Below are 24,823 nucleotides of genomic sequence, written 5' to 3'. Positions count from 1 at the left end.
ATGAATTTGAAGTAGAATTTGTGCTACACAACTTGCTCCATATTTTTCGATGGTAAATTCATCTCTTACTATCATTGAATTTAAAATTATTTAAAAAGGGATGTATAAGAGAGCATGCTTGTGGTATTTTTATGTAGTTTTTTTCTTTATTGCTTTGTTTTTTATTTCTGATGTTTACTTTTATTGTTGTTACTCCTTTGTTGTGCATTCTTTTTATGGGGTAAAGATTTTTTTGCCGTACATAAGGTATGTTGACGTATAGGTAGCTTCATCAGGGCGTTCGAATGTTTCACGTTTTAAAAATGTTCGAATGAATCAGAAACTTCTTTGATTTGAGAAAGTGGTTTTTACTTTCAAGAGTGTTCGGTATCTAATATGTCAGTGTTACAAGCTTCGACTATCCGTCTAAGAGAGAAGGAGCAAATTTTGTGTTGACATCATCGTGAGGAAGTTTAAAATTTTGAAACAATTTTTTTCTCCCCTGAGGAGATATACAGAAGATACTTGTCCTAACTATAACACATCCATAAATCATAAGACAGAAAAATCACATGTTTTCATCCATTTTACCGAAAAATCACCTGAAAATTCCAATGAATTTATCTGATTTTCCAAAGCAATTTAGTAGCTTGTAAACTATATCATAGCATATCTAAAAAAGTTCCATGGTTATTGATGGACATGAGGATATTTTTCAACGCGCCGATGATGCAACATGTGATCGGCGTTAGCCAGGGCATTTTGGTATTAGCGGCGCTCCATAGGATACACTCCATCGCCAATTGCTCAGGCAAGGGATAGTCTTAGCCACGCTGGAAAATCTACGGGCTTATCTTTGCTCACTGCCTAATTTGCCCAGTATTGCGAAAAATTGGAAACTGGACCGAAACCGATGTGATATACATGTTTCAGCTGTATCAAATAATATAGATGTTTCAGCTGTATCGAATGAGTTTCTAATTGTGATGATATCAAAAAAAAGGTTATAGAAAAAATGCAACAGTTACTTTTTCTGTGGTTATTGAATTACTTCTGATACATCTATGAAGAAGATTCCGATCCTATAAACCAAAACTGTGGATGATCAATAATTGCTTTCAGTCATGAATGTTTTGGTTCTGTACTATTGATGATTTGATTCACATCATCTTTAGTTCTCAAGATTTTCACTCATTTAAAGGCTGCGTATCAGGAGAGTAAATATATGTTAAGTTTTGTGAAGCACATATGGTGACATATGAATGGTCTGAAACTAGGTGGTTTTGAAATTGTTTGGTGATGCTTCTACAACCGAAACACAACTGCCTATGTTTGCTTTCCTCAGACACCGTCTAATCGAGTATTGGCTTCATTGAAGAAGTAAGAGAAGCAGAAAATGGCAAGGGTTTTTGTCTATCTGCTATCGTGCTCACAAATCTTGATAGCGTGCTCGTCTAGGCGTTCGGATATCATAACCAATAAGAAATAACAATCTCGCGAGTCAGAGTCATTGATTTCCTTCTCTCTCCGGTCCGCTGCAAACGTCTTTTGCCTTGCGGAACATGTTGTTAATTACACTTTTCTTCATTTGAAATCAAGATGTTCTTATTATTAGGTTTCGCATATCACTTTATGTGTAGTTGTACGTAGCATTGATGCCAAAGTGTACGTTAAAAAAGCCAACTGCTCTTCAATTCGATGAGTTCCAGTGAGTTTTGTGGGTTTGGACAGCCGATTCAATAAATCAAAACATTTCGCCACACCCACCTGGGCGAGGCAAGTGACAAAGCAAAGTATACCGAAAGTAGAACAAAGAACAGAATTCTAGGACATCTCAGTTTTGGCTATAAAGGGAACAAGTAGGGTGGGAGCTACTGTCACTGCCCTAAGATCAAACTTCCTAGTTGTGCAGTTGTTGTTTGTGTACATAGTCGCAGCTCTTCTGATAGCTTACACAGCTGAAAATAGCATTTTGCGAATAACATAAATAAATGTGCCACAAATGTGCACATGAAACGAGCCGGAAGAGTGCACGAGCAGAAACGTCAGAAAAACCATCGCCATTCCTCATCAAGTCATCATTAGAGCAGGGAGTCACTGTGCCCGTCTCTACGTCTCCCTATGCAAACAATGTGAATCAGTACCGAAATACATAGTTATCGGGATTCATTGAATATTTTAATTCTTCCCTGTTCTTCCACAAACCGCTCTATGATGGTCTATCGACTGAAGTTTTACTATTGATCAAAATCGCTTCTTATCTCCTTGTTTTCTCTTTATCAATATTGTTCACGTTTGGGTGCCATGGCTCTCTTCCCCATATTTTGTCTCGCATTTAACAAAGTCAAGTACAGAACTCCTGGAAACAAGATCTCGTACCTTTTGAGAAATCTGACTCTTGGGATTGATTTGCTAACATCCCAGTTTGTTAAGTATATATAATTTGTTACGTTGTGAATATATTTTACCGTCACAATATGTGTGTGCATCGTATTTTGTCGTTTTTTGCTATTTTCGTGGAATTGCTCTTAAAAATGTCCACCCTAGAACCACTTCATTAAGCCTCCCATATCCATTTTCTATGCACGCACATATTCGGAACGATGTTTTTACTTATGCAGAAAAGGCAATCAATGAGTACGAGTGGACATCCCTATAAGATAAGCAGAGCAAATAGCAATTTAGAGCAACCATAGATGCATCAATTAGTCAATATCTTTGATCAATAACCGAGCTTCGTTTTTCAAATACTTGGTTTTTCAAATATAAATAAATGGTTGTAATCAAATGAATGCAGATGATCAGATAAAAGTCCACATCTCAGTAATATCAACCGGTGGGGGGAATGTTTGTTGTTTTTGTCCAGAAATTTTTTATTCCGATTGCACTGTGGATATATATCGCATCCATAATATGTGCATTGCATTTTGTCTTAATTTATTATTTTCATGGAACGCTTATTATGTCGCTTTGTTAAAGGTGTGGGACTGGTCTATTTTACTTCAACGGCTGTCACCTCGCTCCGAAAAACGTCTGAAATATGACCCATCTATTTTCCCACTTTGCGCCACTTCTCGCTTTGCGTGCTCCTTTCTAAACAGCAGGCAGGAGGTTTTTGCCTTCGTTTTCCATGTATTTTTGAGGTGTATTTTCGTTTACTGCTTCATTCTATTATTGTTATTGTTAGCTGGGATTTAAAGGCATCACCCCACGAATCTGTGGTGGTGCAGATTTCAAGTGGAGTATTCGTTTACGAGATGGGAGACTACGGAGAGGGAGGTGATTCCGTCCATTTCTTCCTAATTGCCGTAAAAAAACGACCCGGAAGATGCGGCGCCGCACAAGACTGGCGCGCTCCAATCGAACCTCTTGTACAAAATGGTGCGCCAAAACGAATGAAGCCGTATCTTCCGGGCCGTTTTTTACGGCAATTAGGAAGAAATGGACGGAATCACCCCCCTCTCCGTAGTCTCCCATCCTGTATACGAATACTCCACCTGAAATCTGCAACACCTCAGATTCGTGGGGTGATACCTTTAATCTGAATGAGGGCCTTCCTCCTACCTCGCTAGTAAATCTGAAGTACGTACTTCGCAGTAGAATCCTATAGCCGCGTTTAAACCACATAAAACTTGGAGCAATTGCAGTTGATGGCCGCACATGAAGTGGTGCGATGGAACTAGCGGCTATGCAATCGAATTCAAACCACTTACTTACTTATCTCTTTAGTCAATCCCCTATGCAGCAGAATTCAGCTGGTTTTGACCTGGATTCTATCTTTATGCTATCGGGTTCTTCAATAGATGACTTCCACAGTAGAAAAATCTGTCTCTTGTTAGCTCTCACGTAGTGGAAGTGGAATACATGTTTAAGCTACAAATCACCAACTTCTACGTTCGTTTTTCGTGAGAAAATGATTCTATTGGATAGAGGAATCATAAGATTCAGATTAGTTCTGTTACATAGTTCCACATGTTGGTTCTCTGAACCACACGAGTCCAATGAAAACACTCAGACATGTTCACATTACTATGTAGACAACTGAATGAGGGGGTCTCCACTAGATCCTAACCGCTACCCCCTTCGCCGCATCGCTTCCAGCGCAGCCGCTTACGTAACTGCACGGTGCTTCATGTCTATTGTTAAACGTATCACCCCAAGAATCTGAGGTGGTACGGGTTCAGATGGAGTATCCGTACACGGGATGGGAGACTATGGAGAGGGGGGCGATTCCGTCCATTTCTTCCTAATTGCCGTAAAAAACGGCCCGGAAGTTACAGCTTAAGGCGTTCTGGCGCACTATTTTTTACAAGGAGTTCGACTGGAGCGCGCCAGCCTTGTGCGACGCCGCATCTTCCGGGCCGTTTTTTACGCCAATTAGCAAGAAATGAACGGAATCACCCTCCTTTCCATAATCTACTATCCCTTATAAGAATACTCCACATGAAATCTGCACCACCTCAGATTCGTGGGATGATGTCTTTAACTTGACTATATAGTAAAGTCAAAACGACAAGAAGACGGCGCAGTTTTGTAGGCGGTTCCGTTCGAAGCGATGGAGCATAGCGGTTGGGATCGAGGTGGGACCACTGCTAAATACAGCTACGAATGGTGTCAGCAAAGGTCCCCTCTTGTTTTTAACTGCTGCGCTGCACTGCAGCACTTCGCAAATGCTTGCGCAGCAAACTACAGATGCTTTTGACTTGATTTTAATCAACACTTTTTTTTGTATGTTTATTTCTCTGATTTTTATATCGAAGAAATTCATAAATCACGAAAAAAAATTGCACCTGGAGTTTCTGAGTTCCCAACAAAGAGGATTTTTGGAATGTCCACTATAGGGGGAACTTCTCCAAGTTCAAAGTTATTTTAAAGTCTTTAAAGACTTTATTCTACTGCAATAATTAGTAGTTAGTAGTTTTTTTAGTTAATGATGCAATTATTCTCGATGCATCGTCAAGCTCCACTGCAATAATTAAGCCCCAAAGTAGTGCGCCCTTTTGGACTTCTCTGTGAGCCCAGCTACTGGAGATTTTCATTTCATTCTGCTGCTATTAGGTGAAATACATTTAGTACATGTTGTTATTGGGTGGAACTCAAATTACATCACGAAGAGAAGAAGGAGGAACTAATGTGATTTCTATATTCATGGAATTCACTCGATTGCTTTCGGAACTTCCGTAACCTTTTTTTTTTATGACGATACGATATCAATCACGATGCGTTGTAGGAGGTGATTGTGAGCTGTACTGGAATAAATCATTGTTCGCTGTTTTCTGATTTATTTTCATTTTTATTTTTATTTTTTTGCCACTTGCTTTCTTCTTATTGTTACCATGACACAAATTTTCATTGTACTGTATTCGCCGCCGCAACGCAAGCCAAATGATGAATGATGTTTTTCGAGTTGAACTCGGCTGAACCTCACGTCTGAAGGATCCGTGTTTTTCAGTGACCAGAGGAGGGTGCGAGGCGTTGAGATGGTGCAAGCAGGCGGCCATCGACGTCCGTGGGCAGAGGCAGCCAGCAGTGCTTTTGCTGTTGCGTCAGCGCTTCCCTCCTCGATGAACAGCGAACAGATAGCCGACTTATTCGAGAAGGTAACTAGTTCTATCTCACCGCGAAGAACTGCTTTGTTTATTTGCCCCGAATTGTTTGTTGTCTTCTTTTTGTTTCTGTTTTTTTTTTCTTCTTTTTTCTTAAAGTTTATTTCAGATAGAGAATGGAGTCGTGGTTGAGCCTTTCCCGTCGTTATCACCTGATATCAAACGAAATTCTGTGAGTCTTTCCCTTTTTGTTTTTGTTTCCCTTCCGTTTCGGATCTATTTCTAGCTTTGTTAGCTCTTTTTTTTAAAAAGAAAATTGGTGGAGATCCTGTTTCAAATCGCTTTAGTACTAGGTTATAGCACCTAGATCATATTTCTTAGTATTGTCCAATTATTTATATACCCCAATCACTCTGGTTTTCTGTTGGAGAGTAAGTCTTGTGGAATCTCATTCATACTGGAAACCGCTTAGTCCGTGAAGTCCCCTTCTTCTTCTTTCCCTTTCTCCTTCTCTCTTCATGTAGACGACTACACACTTTATCATTCTTTGCATTTATTCATGTTCGAGTTAAAAAAAGGTGTGTGCGAGGATTATCTCGATTATCCAAACGACGCATGCAGGTGTTTAAATGAAAGGGTGATTTATCTCGGTTCGAACTTCGACTGACTTCCTGCGATGCGATTATTTCAAGCGTATCAGTAAAGCATCGTTTCCACGTCGCATTTCCGAGGAGAACCGTTCTACAAACCTTATTTTACGAGTTTTCCATGTAAAATCCGCATTTCTACCCTTATGCCGTCTACTTGTCTTTTCCGTCGCAATGAATACGACATATTAAAAAGACACCTTTGGTGACGATCTCGTCCAATTCTGAAGTGACTCAAAATTCTTCAGTGCTTCAGCTCTTCTTCTCAAGTGTATTTCATTATACTCAGCTTCCCTCAGAGTTTATTTTTGCGGATAAAAAGAATTAAGAAAGAGACTAGTGTGAGAGTTTGGTATAGTATAGTAGAGCATTTTTGCTTCTTAATTTGAGCTCTAAGTTATTATCCACACTCCATCCTCTCAGTGTTAGATGTAAGCAGATTTCAAGCGTACTTCTTATTGTCTTTATTTCTGCTCAAATGATTTGGAGTGTTTTCGGTCACCACAGCATGTAAATATATTTAAGTCCTGTTTTCACGTCATTCTTCTTACACAAATGTCTATTTTTAGACTGGGGAGACATTTCTGATTGCTGCTGCACGTACCAACAATGTGCATGCCGTCAAAAATCTTGCAGCGGATCCAGACTTGCTGGATGAGACAGACAATGTAATATTGGATTTTAAACCATGTTCTTTGGCATACATACTGATTATCTGAAATTTAGGAAGGGTGGTCCGCTTTACTTAACGCCTCCCACAAAGGCCACGTGGATGTTGTTAGGATTCTTTTGGAAGCTGGAGCTTCGGTAGATCTACCAGATATGGTTTGTGTTTGTTTGAAGGTACAGGACGTAGATATCCTTTCATGTTAACTCAATTTTTAGATGGGATGGAGTCCGTTAATGTGGGCTGTATACAAATGTCATCCAGAAATTGTTGATATGCTTCTCAACTATGGCGTGAGTTACCTTTTTTTTCAAGTACTTCCATTTACTTGATTTACTACTATGTGTTTCTGAATGGCTTAAATTTAGGCCCACGTAAATTTAATAGATGAAGAAGATGGATTGACACCACTCATTGTTGCGTCTGGTCGAGGTTTCACCTCTGTTGTTGAAAAGTTATTAGCAGCAGATGCACAGGTTTCTTCTTTCAGATTCGTTGTTCCGGATTTACATGCAAGGTTCAGATTTAGGTTAATGCATGCGATAAATTTGGTAGCACTGCTTTAATATGGGCGGCTAGGAAAGGTCATCTTCCAATTGTTCAAATGCTCTTAAACGCTGGTGCTGAAGTGGATGCTGTTGGAATGGTAAGTGTTCTTACTTCGAATAGTCAAAATAGAATACTCTCTGTTTATTTTTCTGTTTTTTTTTTTAAATCGGCTAGGTAAAATCTTACAGGGTTCTTCAACGGCTCTTATGTTAGCAACCAAAGGTAATTACCTCACAGTTGTTGATCTGCTGCTAACTCGGGAACCAAATGTGAACGTCGTGGATCAGGTGATATTTCACACCTTGAGATAAATTATTCTTTCAAACTTTCTACTTTTTCGTTAAGAATGGATTGTCAGCATTAGGAATCGCTGCACGAGAAGGCTATGCAGACATTTGTGAATCTCTAATTAATTCTGGTGCTTTCGTGAATCAAAGTGATAAGTTCGTCTTCATTCTCATTTTTTTTCTCGTGACATTGTTTTTTTAAAGAAGTTGTAACATAATGTCCACGGAAGTAATTTCCAGATATGGGAATTGGATCTTAATTAGCGCAGTACGAAGTGGAAACGCTAATATAGTTCGACTGCTTCTAGAAAAATTTGCTGATGTAAACGCAAGAGATTCTGTGAGTCCCTAACCTTTTTTTGAATACATGTGATATATAGCATATTATAACTCAACGATTCAGGAGAACAGAACTGCTCTACATCTGGCCATCGACAAGTCCTTCATGGACATTGTATATATTATCCTGGAGAGGAAACCGAACCTAGAGTTAAAGAACAGGGTATTACTTTCTTCATTCCAGAACTTCCTAGGAATATTATGTTTTGAATGAAATGTTTTTTTCTGGAATGAGATTATGCTAAGACCTCTTCACCAACCAAAATACGCATATATGTGAAAGCTTTTGCACACTTCGTTCTGAATTTGTGTATCATTTCATTATGTCAGAAATTTCTGCTTCAGCATTTTATTATGATAATATCTCGTTTCTCTGTTTACTCTCATACTGACATGGACGAGGTAGTCCTTTTCAGGATGGCGAAACTCCTCTTCTCCGTGCTGTCAAAAGTCGTCATGTGGCGCTTTGTGATCTCCTTGTGAAGTCGGGTGCTAAAATTTCCGCCGCCGATAATAATGGGGACAACGCTCTTCATTTGGCGCTGAGAGCTAGAAGTCGACGACTCACACAAACGTTGTTAGGTATAGTTTTTGACCTTGATACCTTGCAAATCACTAAGGCTATGAAATATTTTTGTTCGACGTTTTTTCACCCGTTCAATTATTATTTTATTTATCTCACTTTGTTCCCTTTTTCACCCGGTAGTGAGTGTCTAAAGTGGTCCTTCTTGCAAACAAACAGTTTTCCAAAGAAATTAGTTAGTTAGCTCGTTGATGTTTATTGCAATTTTCTCCACTACATAGTTTTCAAGAGCCGTTTTTTTTTGGAAGTGTGTCTCTCTTGAATTCTTGTTCTATTCGCTAATTTTCTTCTCAACTTTGCTCAGTACCATGACAAAGTGAGCAACGATATAATCTCCAGCGAACCCCTCCGATTCCCGCCTTCTCTATCGACCTAATCGCTTGGGACAAACTCCGTATTCCATTGACAATGCGAATCCACAACCAATTCTTCCTCTCATATTCGGTCCCATAGATGCCGAACAACATATGGATACTATGTTAGGATATGATGTGTACAGCAATGTACTTGCTGACATAGGTCTGTTTTTTCTTTTATTTTATTAATGATCTCACATATGTGCAATTTTTATAGTGTGTGAACCTTCTCTTTCTTTGCCATTGACCATAGGCCTATATGCTAAATGGGGATCGGGGAAATCGATACTGCTTGGAAAACTCAAGGATTCTATTAACAGTTTTTCTCGTAATTGGCTGGAAGGAGCTCATCTGAGGTGATTTAGCTTGCGAAAATACTGTTTTATGTTAGTTATATTTAAGATGTTGATCTCATACGCTTTTTCAGCATGTCTGGTCTTATTTTTTTCTACCTAACATTATTTTGCGTAATATCCACTACTACACTCTCAACACTCTCTGCGATTACCGCAAGTTTACCTGCATTGATAGCGGTGTGGATTTTTGGAGGATGTCTTCTTATTCTACTTATTTCATCTTACTGTAAGGATTTCGCGCTTGATAATAGACATTTTAAATAATTGTTGCTGATAGAGGATGAGTCGTATCTCACGTCTGAATGTTCTATGAACTCTTTAGGTTTTCTTTACTACGGAAGCGAAATGCGTGGATGGTCAGCCCCAGGTCGAGTTGCAAACTCTCTTTCGCGATTCATCTATCGAATCCGCCTTTTATGGAACGTGGCAACTTTGTATGCACCTATGCATTCAGAAAATGACATTGCGAGCAATCCTGTGAGGTCAGTAATTTTTTCTTAACAGTGAAATTCTACCATTCACTTCTCACCTGTGGATATTTTTAACCTAAATCTAAATTCTTTAAGTTTTTTGTTCGCTGATTATCATCGTCTTTCTTCTATTGGTGGTGAACAAGCGCTGGCAAAAATCGTCGCAACGTTATTCGAGTCTGCTGAAACACACTTTGGAGTGCTGCCCGTTCGACTATTTTGCTCACTGAGAACAGCATATCGTGAGATTTTTTAAACTGTTTTAGATTCATTTACCCTTTTCAGTGTTTTGATACGTTTCAGCAGGACAATACGGTTCTTTGCGGAGACACTGTGGAGTCCCAGTTGTGTTGCTTGTCGGAGTTGCTGTGTGTATGCTGCTCTCTGCTGAAGTGTTCATGATAATTTGGTTGTTCAGCGATAGAGATACGAGTTCTGGAGCGTATGTATTTATATTTTTCTCTTTTGCATCGGTTAGAGAACAACTAAAGAAACAATTACATTTTCAGCCTACTTGTTGCTTCGATTGCGTTCATGGTAGTGTTCCTTATGCTAACTATCTATCCTATTATTATTTTGTTGCGATATGGTTATACTAACGTCCCTCGAAAACATGTTAACGAAGCAGCAAGATCTGTACACAAGTTACGATTTGAAGGATTAATGCAAAAGCTGCAAACTGAGGTTGGTGATCTCCACTTTGGTCTAGAAATCGTTCAAAGTTAGCGTTTTACTTTCTCAACTTATATCGCTCGCTAGGCCTTAACGTTTGCGGTGGATTTGAGGAGTCTCAAAAAATCTGAAAGTAAGATTGTTGGATGTTAATAATGTAAGGCAAGCGTTTTTCGATCATCCTTCACTTTACTGGCTTGGAATTATGACCTCATGGTTGAGTATGCTATCCAAGTTTCCAGACGTTTTATAACATTGCTTTGTGCAGCACTACAGTAGATTTTTGAAATCGACAACACGTCATTCTGTAATGCTACTAACACAGCATTTCTCTTAAAGATCTTGAAGGAGATGAACTTTTTTTTTTTGTTAGAGACTTATATCTTAGTGATTTTCTGTGTTCAACAGCAAGAACGTAGTAATCTCTGCAAAATTGCCAGTAAATGGGTAGCAAATCCTATTTAAAGCTTAAATTACACCTTGTAAATTATAACAAATGTCCTTCATGTTGCATCTTCGCTACCTTGCTGTTTTTTTTTTTTTGGTGAACCATTTGTCTTCTTAGCAGAGAACGCAAATCCAAATGAAACATTGATACGATAAGCAGTTTTGGTTCTTAGGTGGACATACTGGCGGACATGATAAGATCGTTGGATGCATTCACGAGAAGTCAAACGCGGCTTGTAGTTGTTGTGGATGGTCTCGATAACTGTGAACAGGTAAGATATTCTGATTGTAGTTCCCACCACCATCGATATGTGAGTCTCTCTTGAGGAGCGTATGGTTCAAACACTGGACGCGCTGGAGCTTTTGTTTTCTGCACGGAAACATCGCCCGTTCATTACTATTATCGCAGTTGATCCACACATTATTGTATCTGCCATAAATCACAACATGCATTCTGCGCTCACAGGTACAGCTACGTTACAGAACGTACATTGTTCTCTTCTTCATTTCTAATTTTAACAATAATATCTGGTTTTCCGATTGTTGTATCTTTTGAAAGTGAAACTTTACATCTTGTTGGAAGTAGCAGGTTGGATTGTTGGAAATAGATCATCACCTACATTTTCGTTTCATTATAGATTGTTTCACATAAACTAATAAAGTCAAATAGTAGATTACATCCGACACCTTATAGTTGATTTTTTTTTATTCTCTGAACTTTATTTTAATTTCTGCTCTTTTTCGTATATTGGTAACGTTACCTATTCATATTTCTCAGTGCTTTGATTCAAAGAATGATTATGATAATTTGATTTCCTTGCATTCTTTCTATTTTTCTGTATTTTCCTTCCGGAGAAGCTAGAGGGAAAATATAAAACACTTTGCACATTCAGTAGCACAAACGATTTACTGCTGTTTTATCTTTTTCTTCGAAAGTGAGGTTTTCATTTCAGGAACTGAACTTACTGGTCATGACTATCTGAAAAACATTGTTAATATGCCTCTTTATCTTCACAATTCTGCCCTTCGTCAATTGCAGAATAAGTTGAAAGTAAGTCAATAAAACTTTATTTTTCAACGAAGGAAGAACATATTATTTATTTAGGACAAACGAGAATCATTAGCGGACTGGAAAGAGCGCTATCGCCGTCAAGACACATTCCACGGTTCTCATTTATCATTGGCCGATGGACGACAAAGTCGTAAAGTAACTTTAATGCTGTTCCGTTTTCTTTTTACGTTTCGATTTTGTTTTAAGAAAAATGTAACAAAGCATAAAGCAAATCAGCAAGAGTGCATATTCTTCGTTTAGGCAACAATAGTTGTTGGAACTCGCAGCATCGGTGAATCCTTGTTAAGTGATGACTATTTCTCAAACATGAATCCACGAGCTATGAGGAGGATTGTCAATGCGTTGACGCTAACAGGTGTGTTTTGTAAGTCAAACTTCTGATTGACTTTTCCTAACTTAAGATCAGAATATTCACTGCTTGTTTCTTGTGGTTGCAGTTGCTGGTTTGTCATGAAACTCATTCTATTACAGGCAGACTCATGCGAGCATTTGAAATTGATTTTTCATGGCTCTCGCTTGGCCACTGGGTTTCGTTACTGGAACAATGGCCCAGTCGAATGTGTTGGCTTATTGATAGGGCCGTTGACATAAATAATAACGGGTTAACGCTTGCAGAGGTAACTAATTGTGAAGAAATTTGTTTACCTCCTACTTATACAACAGTATTTTTTCTAGGTCTACCACCAACTGAAGGACCACATACCAAAAAAAGATTCATTAATCGAATTAGATAGGAATCCAGACAATTTTGAGGTTGGCTATGTTCGACAATTCTCAAAATTATTGTTTTAAATTGCTTTATAACAATAAATAAAATAAATAATAATTTATAATAGCTACATGATTGCCTAATTATATATTAGTTGTTGCTATTAAGTTTATAATTGTCCTTAATATATTATGTTTATAGTCACTTCTTATAAATTACGGGATTTATAGGCCTGGAATTATAAGTTTGTTCAGTAGCTACGGAAAATTTCTGCTGACTTCCCAGGATAAGCTCAACATCAATTTCATCCTTCTAAGTTGGTGTTTAGGCATTTCTCGATTCACCAACGATTCCAAGCGCTGAGCAGCTAACTGTAGGACATGTTAAAAAGTTCGTGCCATGCACTAGCAACCTTGATCCATACCTAAGGAAATTGATCAGAGGTGGGCCACGTGTATATCTTTTACACTACACTAGAGTGATTTTGCTGTACGTTCAGAGCGTCGACAAGGACTTGAAGATCCCGTGCAAGAACTTGGTTTCGGCAGTGTGGTTATTCCTCCAAATGCGAAATATCTGTTTGGGGTGAAGATTTCTCGATTCTCTTTTATGCAGCAGTGCAAATTTGATACCATTTAATGGGGTTATCTTTGTCCCTAATCCCCATTTGAAAAAGAGTGTGCTAGCGGTAAACGTGTCTCTTCTTGACGAAAGGTTACTTATTCGAAAAATTACCAAGTTCTCTTAGAAAGTGACGATTAAAAAGTGATACAGTCTCACAGCTAAGTTCCTATAGCAATTCACCAGAATAATTTGAATACAATCGACAGAATACATTTGTGTGAAGTGTTTAGCTTGAGTATATTTGAGTCAAATAAGAATTTTTTTTTGGGAGGGGGGCAACTTGCGCTAAAGAAGTCAGGAAGCCCTTCAAGTGATTTGTTAGCATTCACGTGTACAATGTTATCTGCTCCATTATGGCAAGCTAAATATTTCTTTGTTTCTTGGGAATCGCTCAATAGCTTCAAATATACCATTCTAAATTCGGCAAGAGGTCGCTATCCACAGAGTTCGCCTCTGCATGTGTCAGCCTCCTTCATAGTATACATCAAGCGCTACCATTTAGAAAGCAAGTTCTGGTTTTTTGGTGGTTTGTTCAACTTTTCAAACACATTCATGTGGAATTTTTGAATTTTCAATCAGGAACAAACCGTGAAAAGAAAACAACGTGGACATTGTGTTGGATTCATGACTTAAGAATCTTACATTTCAAGAATATCGGCGGATATTTTTTTCATGACACAGTTGTTACGATTTCAACAGTTTCAGTGAAGCGCCCTGTTTTTTTTAACTTTGTCCATTTTTATTCTACAATTTCAATATACAGTGTTCTTTAAAAAAGAAAAGAAATCCATCTTACCTTTAAGCACCTCAGCAGGGAGAATGCTCAAATCTCTGTTATTCTTTGTGGCTATTTATGTTATTTGTGCTTTTAGGATGAAAAAGTGTGGAGTACAGTCTGCACTCCTCTGGTCGAAATGAGGTTAGATGATGTTTGTGCTCTACTGAAGAAACTAGACATTGCTTCGAATCGTTTGGACGCGATTGTGCGGAAATTTGAGCAATTGAATCTCGGAGGCTTAGTTCTGGCCTCTTGCTCGCTTCAGGACTTGAAGGATGCGTTAGGGGTTTGTGATGGCGCTTAACTTTCAAACATCAATGAGATATTATACTCGTGATTAAGATACCGCTTGGTGACTGGACTATGGTGCGTCTTTTAGTGGAGACGTTGAAGGCGTTCGGCTCCAATGTACCGGGAGTGAAGACGGATAAGGTGTGTAAGATACAGCACTGGTTAAAACTATCTCATCATGTATTTCTTGTGAATGTGGGATGTTCATAGTAAGTTCATAGCTTTTGCATTGATGGTTGATATGATCTCATCTATCGTCTATGATTGTGTTTATGTTTATGCTTACATCTGCCATCCAACGAAAGATTCTCTTTCTGATCAGATCGCAGATGATTCTAGCGCTAGCAACGTTTTCCTTATCGCTTTGATTTCCTTTTTGATGCAGTGATGTCGCTCCGTTTTACAACTACACCATTTTAATAACTTTAGAGAAGAGCTTTAACGCTCCCAGAAGAAGATGAAGAAGGATCGGAAGAGAGCGTAGATTTGACGACAAGACGTGGTACAATCGTACAATCGCCGTCTGCAATGATCACAGCTGAGGAGCGTAGGAGGTATTTCATAACCTTAAAAATAAGAGTACAAGAAGAGTCCATGGAGTTTTTTCTGTATGCTTCAGATCTATGGCAATGCCTGAGGAAATAAACACTGATCACAAATGGTTGATGGAAAGCCTGTCTGGAATGGATCTCAGTGAGTGTTGCCTTGATTTTTGCCATATTTTTAGAGAGGTGTTTCTTTTTCTCCTATGGTGACGTCTTTACAATACATTTATGTCTGTTCTTTGTTTTGTGTGAATTGAATGTTTATAGATAGGTGCTTGAAGGAATTAGTTGAAGAAATTGATCTTGTTATATTTATGTCACTTATGGGGTCCAATTACAACTTTACCATAATATAAGGGAGTGTTGGATCAAGAATAGAGTTCTCGATTACACCAGGATGTGAAGGATCCAGTGACCAGCTGCACCTCGTTATTCTGAAGAAATGTTATGTCTTTGTTTATTTATAAATAGAAAGCCGAAAAAACCCAGTCCTGTTGAAATCCAACTTTATCCGCAATTCCGCGTAAAAACATTTGTTAGATAGTAACCACATTTGCTTCCTATGAGCTTCCCTTGGACCTTCCCCGGGCTATTCTTTCCTTAAACGATTAAGTGGGTGTCAGCATCCATATCCGCACTACTTAACTTATGCTTAAATTAACGTGAGAAGTTTGCAAGTGTATTTTTTTTTTTGCCTTTTTTTCAGCGCAACCAGAAGGTGACTTGAACTTGGCACCTTCATCTGCAGCTTCAGTACGATTTGATGATGCTGCTGAAGATGGGCTGGCTTCGGATGCTGACAGTACAGAGTCACGGTTTGGAAGCCGAGAAAACCTTCTTGATCCAGGACCCATCTTGAGTCGTCACTCTAGTAGTACTGGAAGGTGAGTCTGTGCTTGGATAATAGCTCTATCCAAATTTTCGGATTTGACGAATTACTATGAAATAGGCAGATGTTAGAAGCAGTGTGTTAGTTCGTATCGAATTGAATTCGTGATTTCAAATTTTAGCCATAAAAATCGTTCTACGTACATGAGCTTGCCCCAGTATAGAAGAATGAGCCGGTAGGCTGTTGTTGAGTGTGCATGCTTCCTTAAAGCTGACTAGAATAATGCAAGTGTCACTGTTGTTGATTGTTTGTTGTGAGCCAAAGTGTGCAAGCACCAAGAGATGTATCCTCCGAGGATATCATCCCCCCCAGTAATCCGCTAGCTCTAATTAATACATGGCCTTTTTGACTTACACTGTTCCCACCTTATTTATATATGTGGGAGTAGATTTCCCACAGATACAAATCAGATGGGAAGCTCATGCTCTCATCCTTTCGTGTGAGACAAATAAGTATTTCTTCTGCTTGTTTTTAGGGGCGATTTGATGAGACAGATCCACAACGACTCCATTCATAGCACGGTTTGTTTTTATACATTTATGTTTGAAGTGGAGATTTCGCCAAATGAACTTGGCAGGAATTGTTTGTTTTCGTGCTATGAAGTGCTGTATTTGCTTCGTGCTATGCTATTGAAGTAAATATTAGGTGAAGTGAAAAGTTCTGAGCGTTTTCGGTAGATGTCTTTAGTGAGACATCTCTGACGATTTAAACATCGGTTCATACTCTACGGCAATTTCAAGGTGACATTACGATAACAAAAATTGAAAAAAATCGTGGTTCAGTCACGATGAGCCGGTCCAAACGATTGCCAAGACCGGATTAGCAGCCAAGAAAGTTTTGCTGCGTGTTCTGTGGAATTGGAAGTTAATCATTCACTGTGAGCTTCTCCCATCGGCCCAAACACTCAATTAGGACCTCTATTGTCAACAACTGACCAGATTGAAGCAGACCACCGACTGGAAGCAGCCAGAATTGGCCAATAGGAAAGGTGTTGTGTTCCATTCTGGTTAACGCCAGACCACACACTTCTTTAACGAGGCATCAGAAGCTCCCGGAGCTTGGATGGGTGGTTCTACAGCACCAGCCGTATAGTCCAGACCTAGAACCAAGCGACTGTCACCTTTTCAAACATTTGAGAAATTTTCTTAATGGTAGAAATCTGGTCTCAGAAGAGGCTTGTGAAAACGAAGTGATCAAGTTTTTTGCCAATAAGGACGAGGACTCCTTCAATTGCGGAATTATGAAATTGCCACCGGAATGGACAAAAGTTGTTGAATAAAATGGCGAATATTTGATCTGAATTGGTTAGATCTAGTCATGTTAATTTCATCGTCGAAATAAAGCCAAAAAACGCCAAAAAAAACGCAAATGAACTTTTTACTTCACCTAATATCTTCAGTTCTTCTGGCTTCAATCTGTCTTTTCTCGACTAGCACAGCTTTCTTGTTCTGACTCGATTGGGCATTAGTTTGTTAAGATTAAAGAGAAGAAATTATCCATACAATAAGGTCTGTAGTTTAAGCATAAAATTTCAGAAATATTGAACAAAGCCAGTATAATCACACATAGGGGTAGATTTTCCGCAGACACAATTTTTGGAGCGGGTACATTCGAAATAGCATGTACATACTTCGGTAGAAGTATTTGTACGGCTTGTCGAGAGTATCCACTCCAAGTGGACGAGTTTGCTAGTGGCAGTATTAAAGGGAGCGCACCACGAAATTCACGATATTTGGGTCTCATCACGAAAACATAGGTTTATTGGTGCAGAAGAGTATGAGCGCGATAACTCAATCACCCTCCTCTAGGTGTTTTGTAAAACGGCGTGGAAACGGTCTTGTAGATCGAATTTTCAAACGACGCACCTGTCAACGTTTCACATATGCTCGCTCGTAGCAGAGGCAGGGATTCGCACCGCATCTGTCGGGAGCGAGTGGGAGGGACAGCGTTAGCGCTTGTCCGCTCGTTCGCACACGAGGCACGTATTTCTGCACTCGCATTGTTGTTAGGTGCCTCGTAGGAAAATCCGAGCGACTAAGCCGTTTCCCATACCGCGTTGTTCAGGACAGTCAAGGAGAATTGAGCGTCGTTCCGCTCATACTCGTTTTATGCACTCTACCGTATCTTTCCATTTGATCTCCCAACATCATAAGCTTCGTAGTATGCTGTCTTTGAAATAGTGTAGATCTTATTATTTCCCAAGTTTAGGAGGGTGGTATAAGTGCGCGTGCATCAGTAGTGTCCGATGACGACCATCAGGTAACGATAATGCGACGGGACGGAAGTATCGTACCTGGAGAACGACCACAATTGACAAACATTTTTGGACGTGAAAATGGCAATGCGTAAGTGATAGTGAAGTAACGAAGTATTAACGTAAGTTTGTAGAATAATCCTTTCGAAAACTTCTTTTGTTTCTTTTTTCCTACGTTGATGCAGTTCACATATAGTTACTGTATAACGCTGTTTGTAGACGACAAAATCGTCTCTAATGTTGACGCTTTGTTTTTTGTTCTCGAATTGTTATTTTAGAGGTCACCATGATTCAGGAATTTTTCAAATTTTAACGCTAGTTGTTACGTAGGTCATAAATCTCACATTTTTAGTTTTAAATGCACTATGGTTTGTATATGACACCTTGTTTTGTTATTGCAAAAATGCCGAAGAGTGTTTATTCATTTCTATCTTCCATTTTGTATTCTTATTTACTAATTTTTCATCTTGGTATCCGTTCTCTTAAGTTGCTCTCTTTTTTTTAACTTATTCGAAACGCTCAGAATGTCAAAACATCGGCTTTTGATCGAGCTTTGACTCTTCATATGTGAAAGATTTCTAGTCCTGTTGAATGCTCATGATATAAGATGATCCATGACCACAATAAGCTTTATTTACGTGTCTGCTTTTTTTTTTCGTTGCAGGATTTTCTTTGAGGAATGAATTTTCTTGACCTGTTGACTTTCACACCTAGATGTATTCAGGGTCAAAGGTGACGTTTTTTGTACTTCCACACCATTCAAGCATCACTTCGCTGTTGTTAAATAAATCTAAATATCTTACAGTAGACGAATAAAATGTGGGCACTCTGTCATGATGCCCATAAACGCTGTAGCAACACTTTACTGGAGCGTATCGGAGTAACTGAAGGATTTTTCATAGTTTTAATATGTTCGGCGAGACCAGTTACACACAGAAAATCGCTTCGCCCGGCAGACATTCAAAATGGGTTAGGAGATCCAACATTTTCCAACGGGATCTCTTGCTCACATATATGTTCAAATTCGAATTCAAAGTTTTCAAATTTATCTTCAGGGTACAGGATTGACCTTTACATCCTATAACTGAATTGAAGGCAGCGTATGACGAAACTGAGGTAATGTGGAAAGAAGGGTTCGGATTGTAGATTGCGGAAACCAGCGTGGCTTTGCCCCCACGCGGCGCGTCCACGAGCGTGTGGTCGTAGATGAGCATGAGGTCTCCTCTGCAGCTAATTCAAGTAAAACAAGTGAAGTTTCGGCTGCGGAGACCAGAGTGTGTGCAGAGGTGCGCCTTCTAACGTTTTTTGTCGGAACTAAAGCTGGTCTCAAACCATTTTCTTGGATGACTAGGGAGAATTGGGCGAGGGTATGCTCATTTCCGCAATTTACAAACTTAGCTTTACGTTTCTTGGAGATTTCCGGACTATTTCAGTTTCGTCCTTTTAAGTGACACGAAAGACGAAGTTGAAGGTGCAAAATCGGACCTGAAATGTGTTTCTCAGGAGTCTGTATTGAAGACATTCATTCTCCTATTTTTTAGAGAGTTATTCTGAATTTTTAAAATGTACTTTGTATATTGTATTCTAGTAAAAGATGTTTTAAGGGAATAGTTTAGCTATCTCGGAAATAGTAATAATAATAATAATAATAATAATAATAATAATAATAATAATAATAATAATAATAATAATACGAAGAAGAAGAATTGCTACAGTATAGTACAGAAGGTAACTGAAAGAAATGCGCCGTGAGACCGATAGAAATGACATTTTTATTCAAAGACAATAATTACACTGAGATCACCGCGATTTATGACGGTACTCTGGACATTACAAAAAACAAAAAGCAAAATGGTTCTTAATTTTGTGTATGATCAACATGGACGGCAAAGCATGCCCTCCAATGTGCTCCCTTGCTGGCCACAAGGAGTTCCTGTGGAGGGGGAGAGGGAGGGGAGCTATAGTCTATGGTCGCGCTACCATAGGCACGCTGACTTCACGCTATGTGAGGTCCAGGTTTCCCTGCACGACTGAGAGACCTCTGGCGTTAATCAATCCGCTTGGGATGCGCCCCCACATTCACTAGCCAATGTGTCAACTCAGTGTTTTTATCCTCCCACTCAAGTCTGGTACCAATTTATCGAGAGACTTGGTGGCACATCGGTGCTAGACCTCGCAAGTCACTGTATAGACCAGTTACGTGTGTTCGTAAACCTCAAACGATTCTGAATTGAAGTGAAAGCGTTGGCGGATCCCTAGTGGATTGATTAATGCCAGACATTTTATATAAGTTTGACTTCACCAACTCGCTCAGCCTTCGTTTCTATTCATTTGACGCTAGTGCACATTTCAATTCCTGCCTTTTAGCTGTCAAGGTCACAGTGTGGGTAATGACTTTGTTTTTTAGAGGTAGTTCCATTGTATACTTGTCTTCTTTTATTGTCCTCGTTACATCTTAGACGATTCAAATTTACTGATTCATAACCAATCAACAACTTACAACATAGAAACAGCTCCAATTTGCTTCTATCCATAATATATCGTTGAGGAAAAAAGGCCAAAGACTGTGTAGCTCCAGCGTATGCAACGTAGTAGAGGACACACACACACACACACACACACTCAGCTTGCCCTTGGTTTTTTTATGCATGCGCCCGTATGCCCTGACGAGCGATATACTATTTGTTACTATTTGTTGTTATTTTTGTTTTTATTATTTATTATTATTATTGTTATAACATTATTACTGCGTGTTACCGTGTTATTATTTTATTATTATTATTATTATTATTATTATTATTATTATTATTTTGTCACTATTTTATTTTTTTATTATTTTATTATTATTGTAATATTATATTATCAGTCTGAGCGTCCGGCTAAAGCCGGACTTCAGACTTCCTGTGGTGTTTGCTTCGCTCGCCTTCACTGATCAACGAAAATTAAGATTAGTGTTATTAGTTCTATGAAATTGGACTTGTGTATCTCCAACAATCTTTCTTCCTTTTTTATGTTATAGCTAAAAGCGAAAGATTTGATAGTCTTCTTTCTAAACGCGTCAGTTCTACATTTGGAGAACATTTGAGCTTCAGCTTCGAACACTCCTCCGATGCCAGAATAATATAGATACAATTTGAAAGCATTACTCGAAGTAGGGGTATTCCTCCTGATTTCCCCCAGTAGTTATCATAGAATGATGTTTTAACATAAAATGACGTGAAAGACATCATCCTACTGATAAAGATAACGTTCCACGTCAGATCACATAAACATCTTTCTACTATTTAAGCAGCCGTTTGGATGCGTGTTTCCACTTTTTGAGAACGGCATGCTACAAACCTGAGGCGAACGAAGAAGGAAATATGCACACGGAGGAGTCATAAAGGTGAAGAGCAAAGCGCCAGTGGTCACGGCTATGAAACGGCTGCAACCATTTATCTTTTACGTCATGCACCCTGAGTTATTGCGCACCAATGACCGGGACCACCGACGCTGGTGGATCCGTCGCACCCCATATTATGGATATCTGGCGCCGGCGCACCAATCTGACCCAGTTGGACCTGTCGCACCCCCTCCTATAGGTATCTGGCGCCGGTGGACCCGTCACACCCATTTCTATAGGTATCTGGCGCCGGTGGACCCGTCGCACCCCCTTCTATAGGTATCTGGCGCCGGTGGACCCGTCACACCCACTCCTATAGGTATCTGGCACCGGTGGACCCGTCACACCCCTTTCTATAGGTATCTGGCGCCGGTGGACCCGTTCTGGCGCGCTATTTTCTACAAGGAGTTCGATTGGAGCGCGCCAGCCTTCTGCACACGCCGCATCTTCCGGGCCGTGTTTTTAGGGGAATTAGGAAGAAATGGACGGAATCACCCCCTCTCCATAATCTACTATCCCGTATACGAATACTCCACCTGAAATTCGTACCACCTCAGATTCGTGGGGACGATGTCTTTTACTGTGATCGTTCTCCATTCACAGCACTCCCGCCGTCCCGCCGCATTATTCTCTGATGTGAATTTTACACAATTTCCTTTCAGTTCTTTTGAAGGGATGTATTTTGAGATGACAAATGCTAAAGAAATGCAGAAATTTGCTGGTTCCACTTGGAGACTCATGTATTCAAATGAAGAATTTAAAACATCGCTCCTAACTTGTGTCTCAGAACCCGTTCCCCGAGAAATTAATCCCCCGAATACGGACAGAATTCTTCGACTCTGCAAAATTGTATTTGTGTTGAAATGGAAAAGGCAACTTTCCCTGTGTAATTTGTACTTCCATGGTTCCACCCTGGTACATTCCTGTCAGCCCAACTGGAATTCCAATGATATTTTTGTAGAGGATGAGATGTCTGGCGTTAATCAATCCGCTTGGGATCCTCACCACCACGTTCACTTCAACGCGGAATCCGTTGAGGTTTACGAACGTGTAACTGGCCTGTACAGTGACTTGTGGTGGCTAGCCGATGGGTCAAGTCAGTGTTTTTATCCTCTCGGATAAGCCTGGCACCAATTTATCGACCCCGGAGGGATGAAAGGCTTGGTGAGCACTAGGGCGGATTCGAACCTCCGATCGATCGTGCAGTCACAGCCGGGTCACCTACCGACTGCATCCAGTAATATGTGTGGAGGGTATCAATCAATTATTGGAAAGAATTCGGTCCAAATCCAATTCTAAAAAACTAGGTGTGGGAATGTAGAGTTTTTGTGGAGCCCCTTGCGGATTATTTTAAGAGATTCCGGACTTTTTCAGGATACGATGTCCTGTTTCTTTGAAGTTTTTTGCTCAGTAAAAGTGCACTGTGTAACAGTTATTGTGTTATCCACATTCTGCAATGAATTCGATGTTAAACAGTGCGCTCAAGTCAAAGTACAATGTAGTTAGGCGCAATGTCGCAAAAAACGTTCAATGAAATGGAGAATGACTTTTCCATTCTGTTATTTTCTCTTTTTTTTGTGTATGAGCGGAATATTCGAATCGAAACAAATTGCTAGAATGTTCGATTCGAATACGAATAATATGAATGTTCTAGTGACAGTTTCCTCTCTAGTTAGATTAAGAACAGATCCATTTCTCAGGTATTCATTTTTTTCATTTTTTAATTTCGTTTTGGTTACACTGCAAGGATTGTAAAGTAATGCAACGTACATACAACTTTCGAGCATTTCGAGGATTTTGTCCGAGAGCTCAATTTCGCTTTGTCCGATATTCTAAAAAAAATAAGTCACTAAATAAAGACGTTTCTACTGCATTTCTTCACTTTTCCAATTTTTCAAGAACTCAAAAGAACATAATCTGCTAAGAGGATTTGTAAAATGAAACCCTTCACAATATTCTAATCGAAAAATATTTCCTATCCTGCAAAATTTTGAGAAAAGAATTCGTTATGTATTGTGCACTGAGGACGCTGAGAGAGAAATTGACGGTCTGCAAAAATCGAGCTGTCGAAGTCAAAGCGCTTTCTTCTCTGCAAAAAGTACACAGATGTAGAAAAGACATTATGTTGTCAAGTTTATGAGGAATTCTTGTTTCTCGCTGAGGCCACGCAGGACTTTGACTGCTTTTTTGGAATGACCTCAAACCTCTGCAATTCAACTTTTTTATTAAATTACAAAATGTAAAGAGGATTAAACGGACAGAAAAAAAAACAGTACGGCTTCTTTTTACGGCTCTTTTAAGTGCTCTCTTACAGGCAAAGAAAAATATTTCCTGAAAATATTTCTGGAGAACTACGGATCCTGACGAATGTTTTAAGGCTGAAGTATTAGTATTAGAATTAAAGTGAGTCTAAAAAAATAGAGGATCCAAAAAAATAGAGGCTATGGTCTCTAAAAAGTTTCGCTTTCAAGTCTTAGAGTAGGTATTTTCGGAAGGCGTGCTTGTTGGGTCAAGGAATAAGTCCTTAACTTTACTTTTAACCTCAAAATATTCAGATAAGTAAAAGGTTTAGTCAAACTATCACATCTTATTTGAGAATTTCTCGCTCTAGACTTTCTAGATGTGTTCTTGTTCTCAGATTTTCTTGATTCTTGCTTTTTCGGATCGTTGAAATGCAGTGTCCGTTTAACAAGGCAGAACATTTTCGACACCATTTGTTTTTGTGTTCGATCATGACAAAAGTACCGGTGTAAAAGTTATTCTGGAGGATACTGGATGAAGTAAGGAAAATTTCAAAAAAAAGGACTAAAAAATAATGAAAAATAGACTTTAAAATATAAAAGAAAACGCGGAGAAAAACCAGTAACAAGTGTTGGAGAGCCTACACAACAATCGAAAATCGAATGGAACGAACAACAATCGAAATTACTCTGTGGATTAACTGCTCCTGCTATGGATGCTTTGAAAAAAAAAAGAAAAGAAAAAGATTTTTCCTCAACCGATGACAATTGGTGAAGTGATGTACTTCTCGTTTCAAGGTCAAAATTCTCAGCTTTTGAGGAGTGGAGATTAAAAGGGGAGGCAGTACTGCCCCAAGTACTGCTCCTTCTTCATACATAACACCAAATCACAGCCTCTCCAGCTTCTTCATCTCAATTAAATGCAAAAAAAAAAACAAATAAAAAGTAACTAAAATACTGCGTCTCTTCCACATTGTCATGTTTGTTGTTTTTGTTGTTTATTGTCCACATAACAGTCCTTAATAATGATCTGAAGAAAAGAAGGAGAATAGAATTTAAAAATTAAGAAGTTACACCGTATAGACGGTGGAAATCTCGATAACGGCAGGTGAAATGGAATTTTTTTTTGGATGTAAGACGG

General features: G+C 39.1%; 1 protein-coding gene across 2 annotated transcripts; it reads left to right on the top strand.

Annotated features, from left to right (window-relative positions):
- Positions 1 to 5,459: 5,459 nt before the first annotated feature.
- RB195_000379 (uncharacterized protein) lies at positions 5,460 to 18,155 on the top strand (the record flags this gene model as incomplete). Of its 2 annotated transcripts, XM_064196684.1 has the most annotated exons (36): positions 5,460 to 5,579; positions 5,695 to 5,757; positions 6,742 to 6,840; positions 6,899 to 6,997; positions 7,058 to 7,132; positions 7,208 to 7,315; positions 7,369 to 7,485; positions 7,577 to 7,675; positions 7,734 to 7,831; positions 7,916 to 8,015; positions 8,079 to 8,177; positions 8,431 to 8,596; positions 8,937 to 9,116; positions 9,171 to 9,309; positions 9,381 to 9,535; positions 9,632 to 9,791; positions 9,876 to 10,021; positions 10,083 to 10,221; positions 10,289 to 10,463; positions 11,072 to 11,170; positions 11,226 to 11,364; positions 11,852 to 11,949; positions 12,004 to 12,105; positions 12,211 to 12,325; positions 12,442 to 12,587; positions 12,646 to 12,723; positions 13,008 to 13,122; positions 13,179 to 13,264; positions 14,176 to 14,367; positions 14,424 to 14,513; positions 14,802 to 14,926; positions 14,992 to 15,065; positions 15,624 to 15,801; positions 15,928 to 15,981; positions 16,282 to 16,327; positions 18,015 to 18,155. In XM_064196684.1, 36 exons carry the CDS (start codon positions 5,460 to 5,462, stop codon positions 18,153 to 18,155), a joined length of 4,215 nt encoding a protein of 1,404 aa, XP_064052566.1. The 2 variants fall into 2 exon arrangements, with proteins under 2 accessions (XP_064052566.1, XP_064052565.1); XM_064196685.1 differs by lacking the exon at positions 15,928 to 15,981.
- Between the last annotated feature and the right edge of the window lie 6,668 nt (positions 18,156 to 24,823).

Source organism: Necator americanus, chromosome IV, assembly GCF_031761385.1.
Source record: "Necator americanus strain Aroian chromosome IV, whole genome shotgun sequence".
Classification (NCBI taxonomy): Eukaryota; Metazoa; Nematoda; class Chromadorea; order Rhabditida; family Ancylostomatidae; genus Necator; species Necator americanus.
This window is presented reverse-complemented; position numbering and strand designations above follow the sequence as displayed.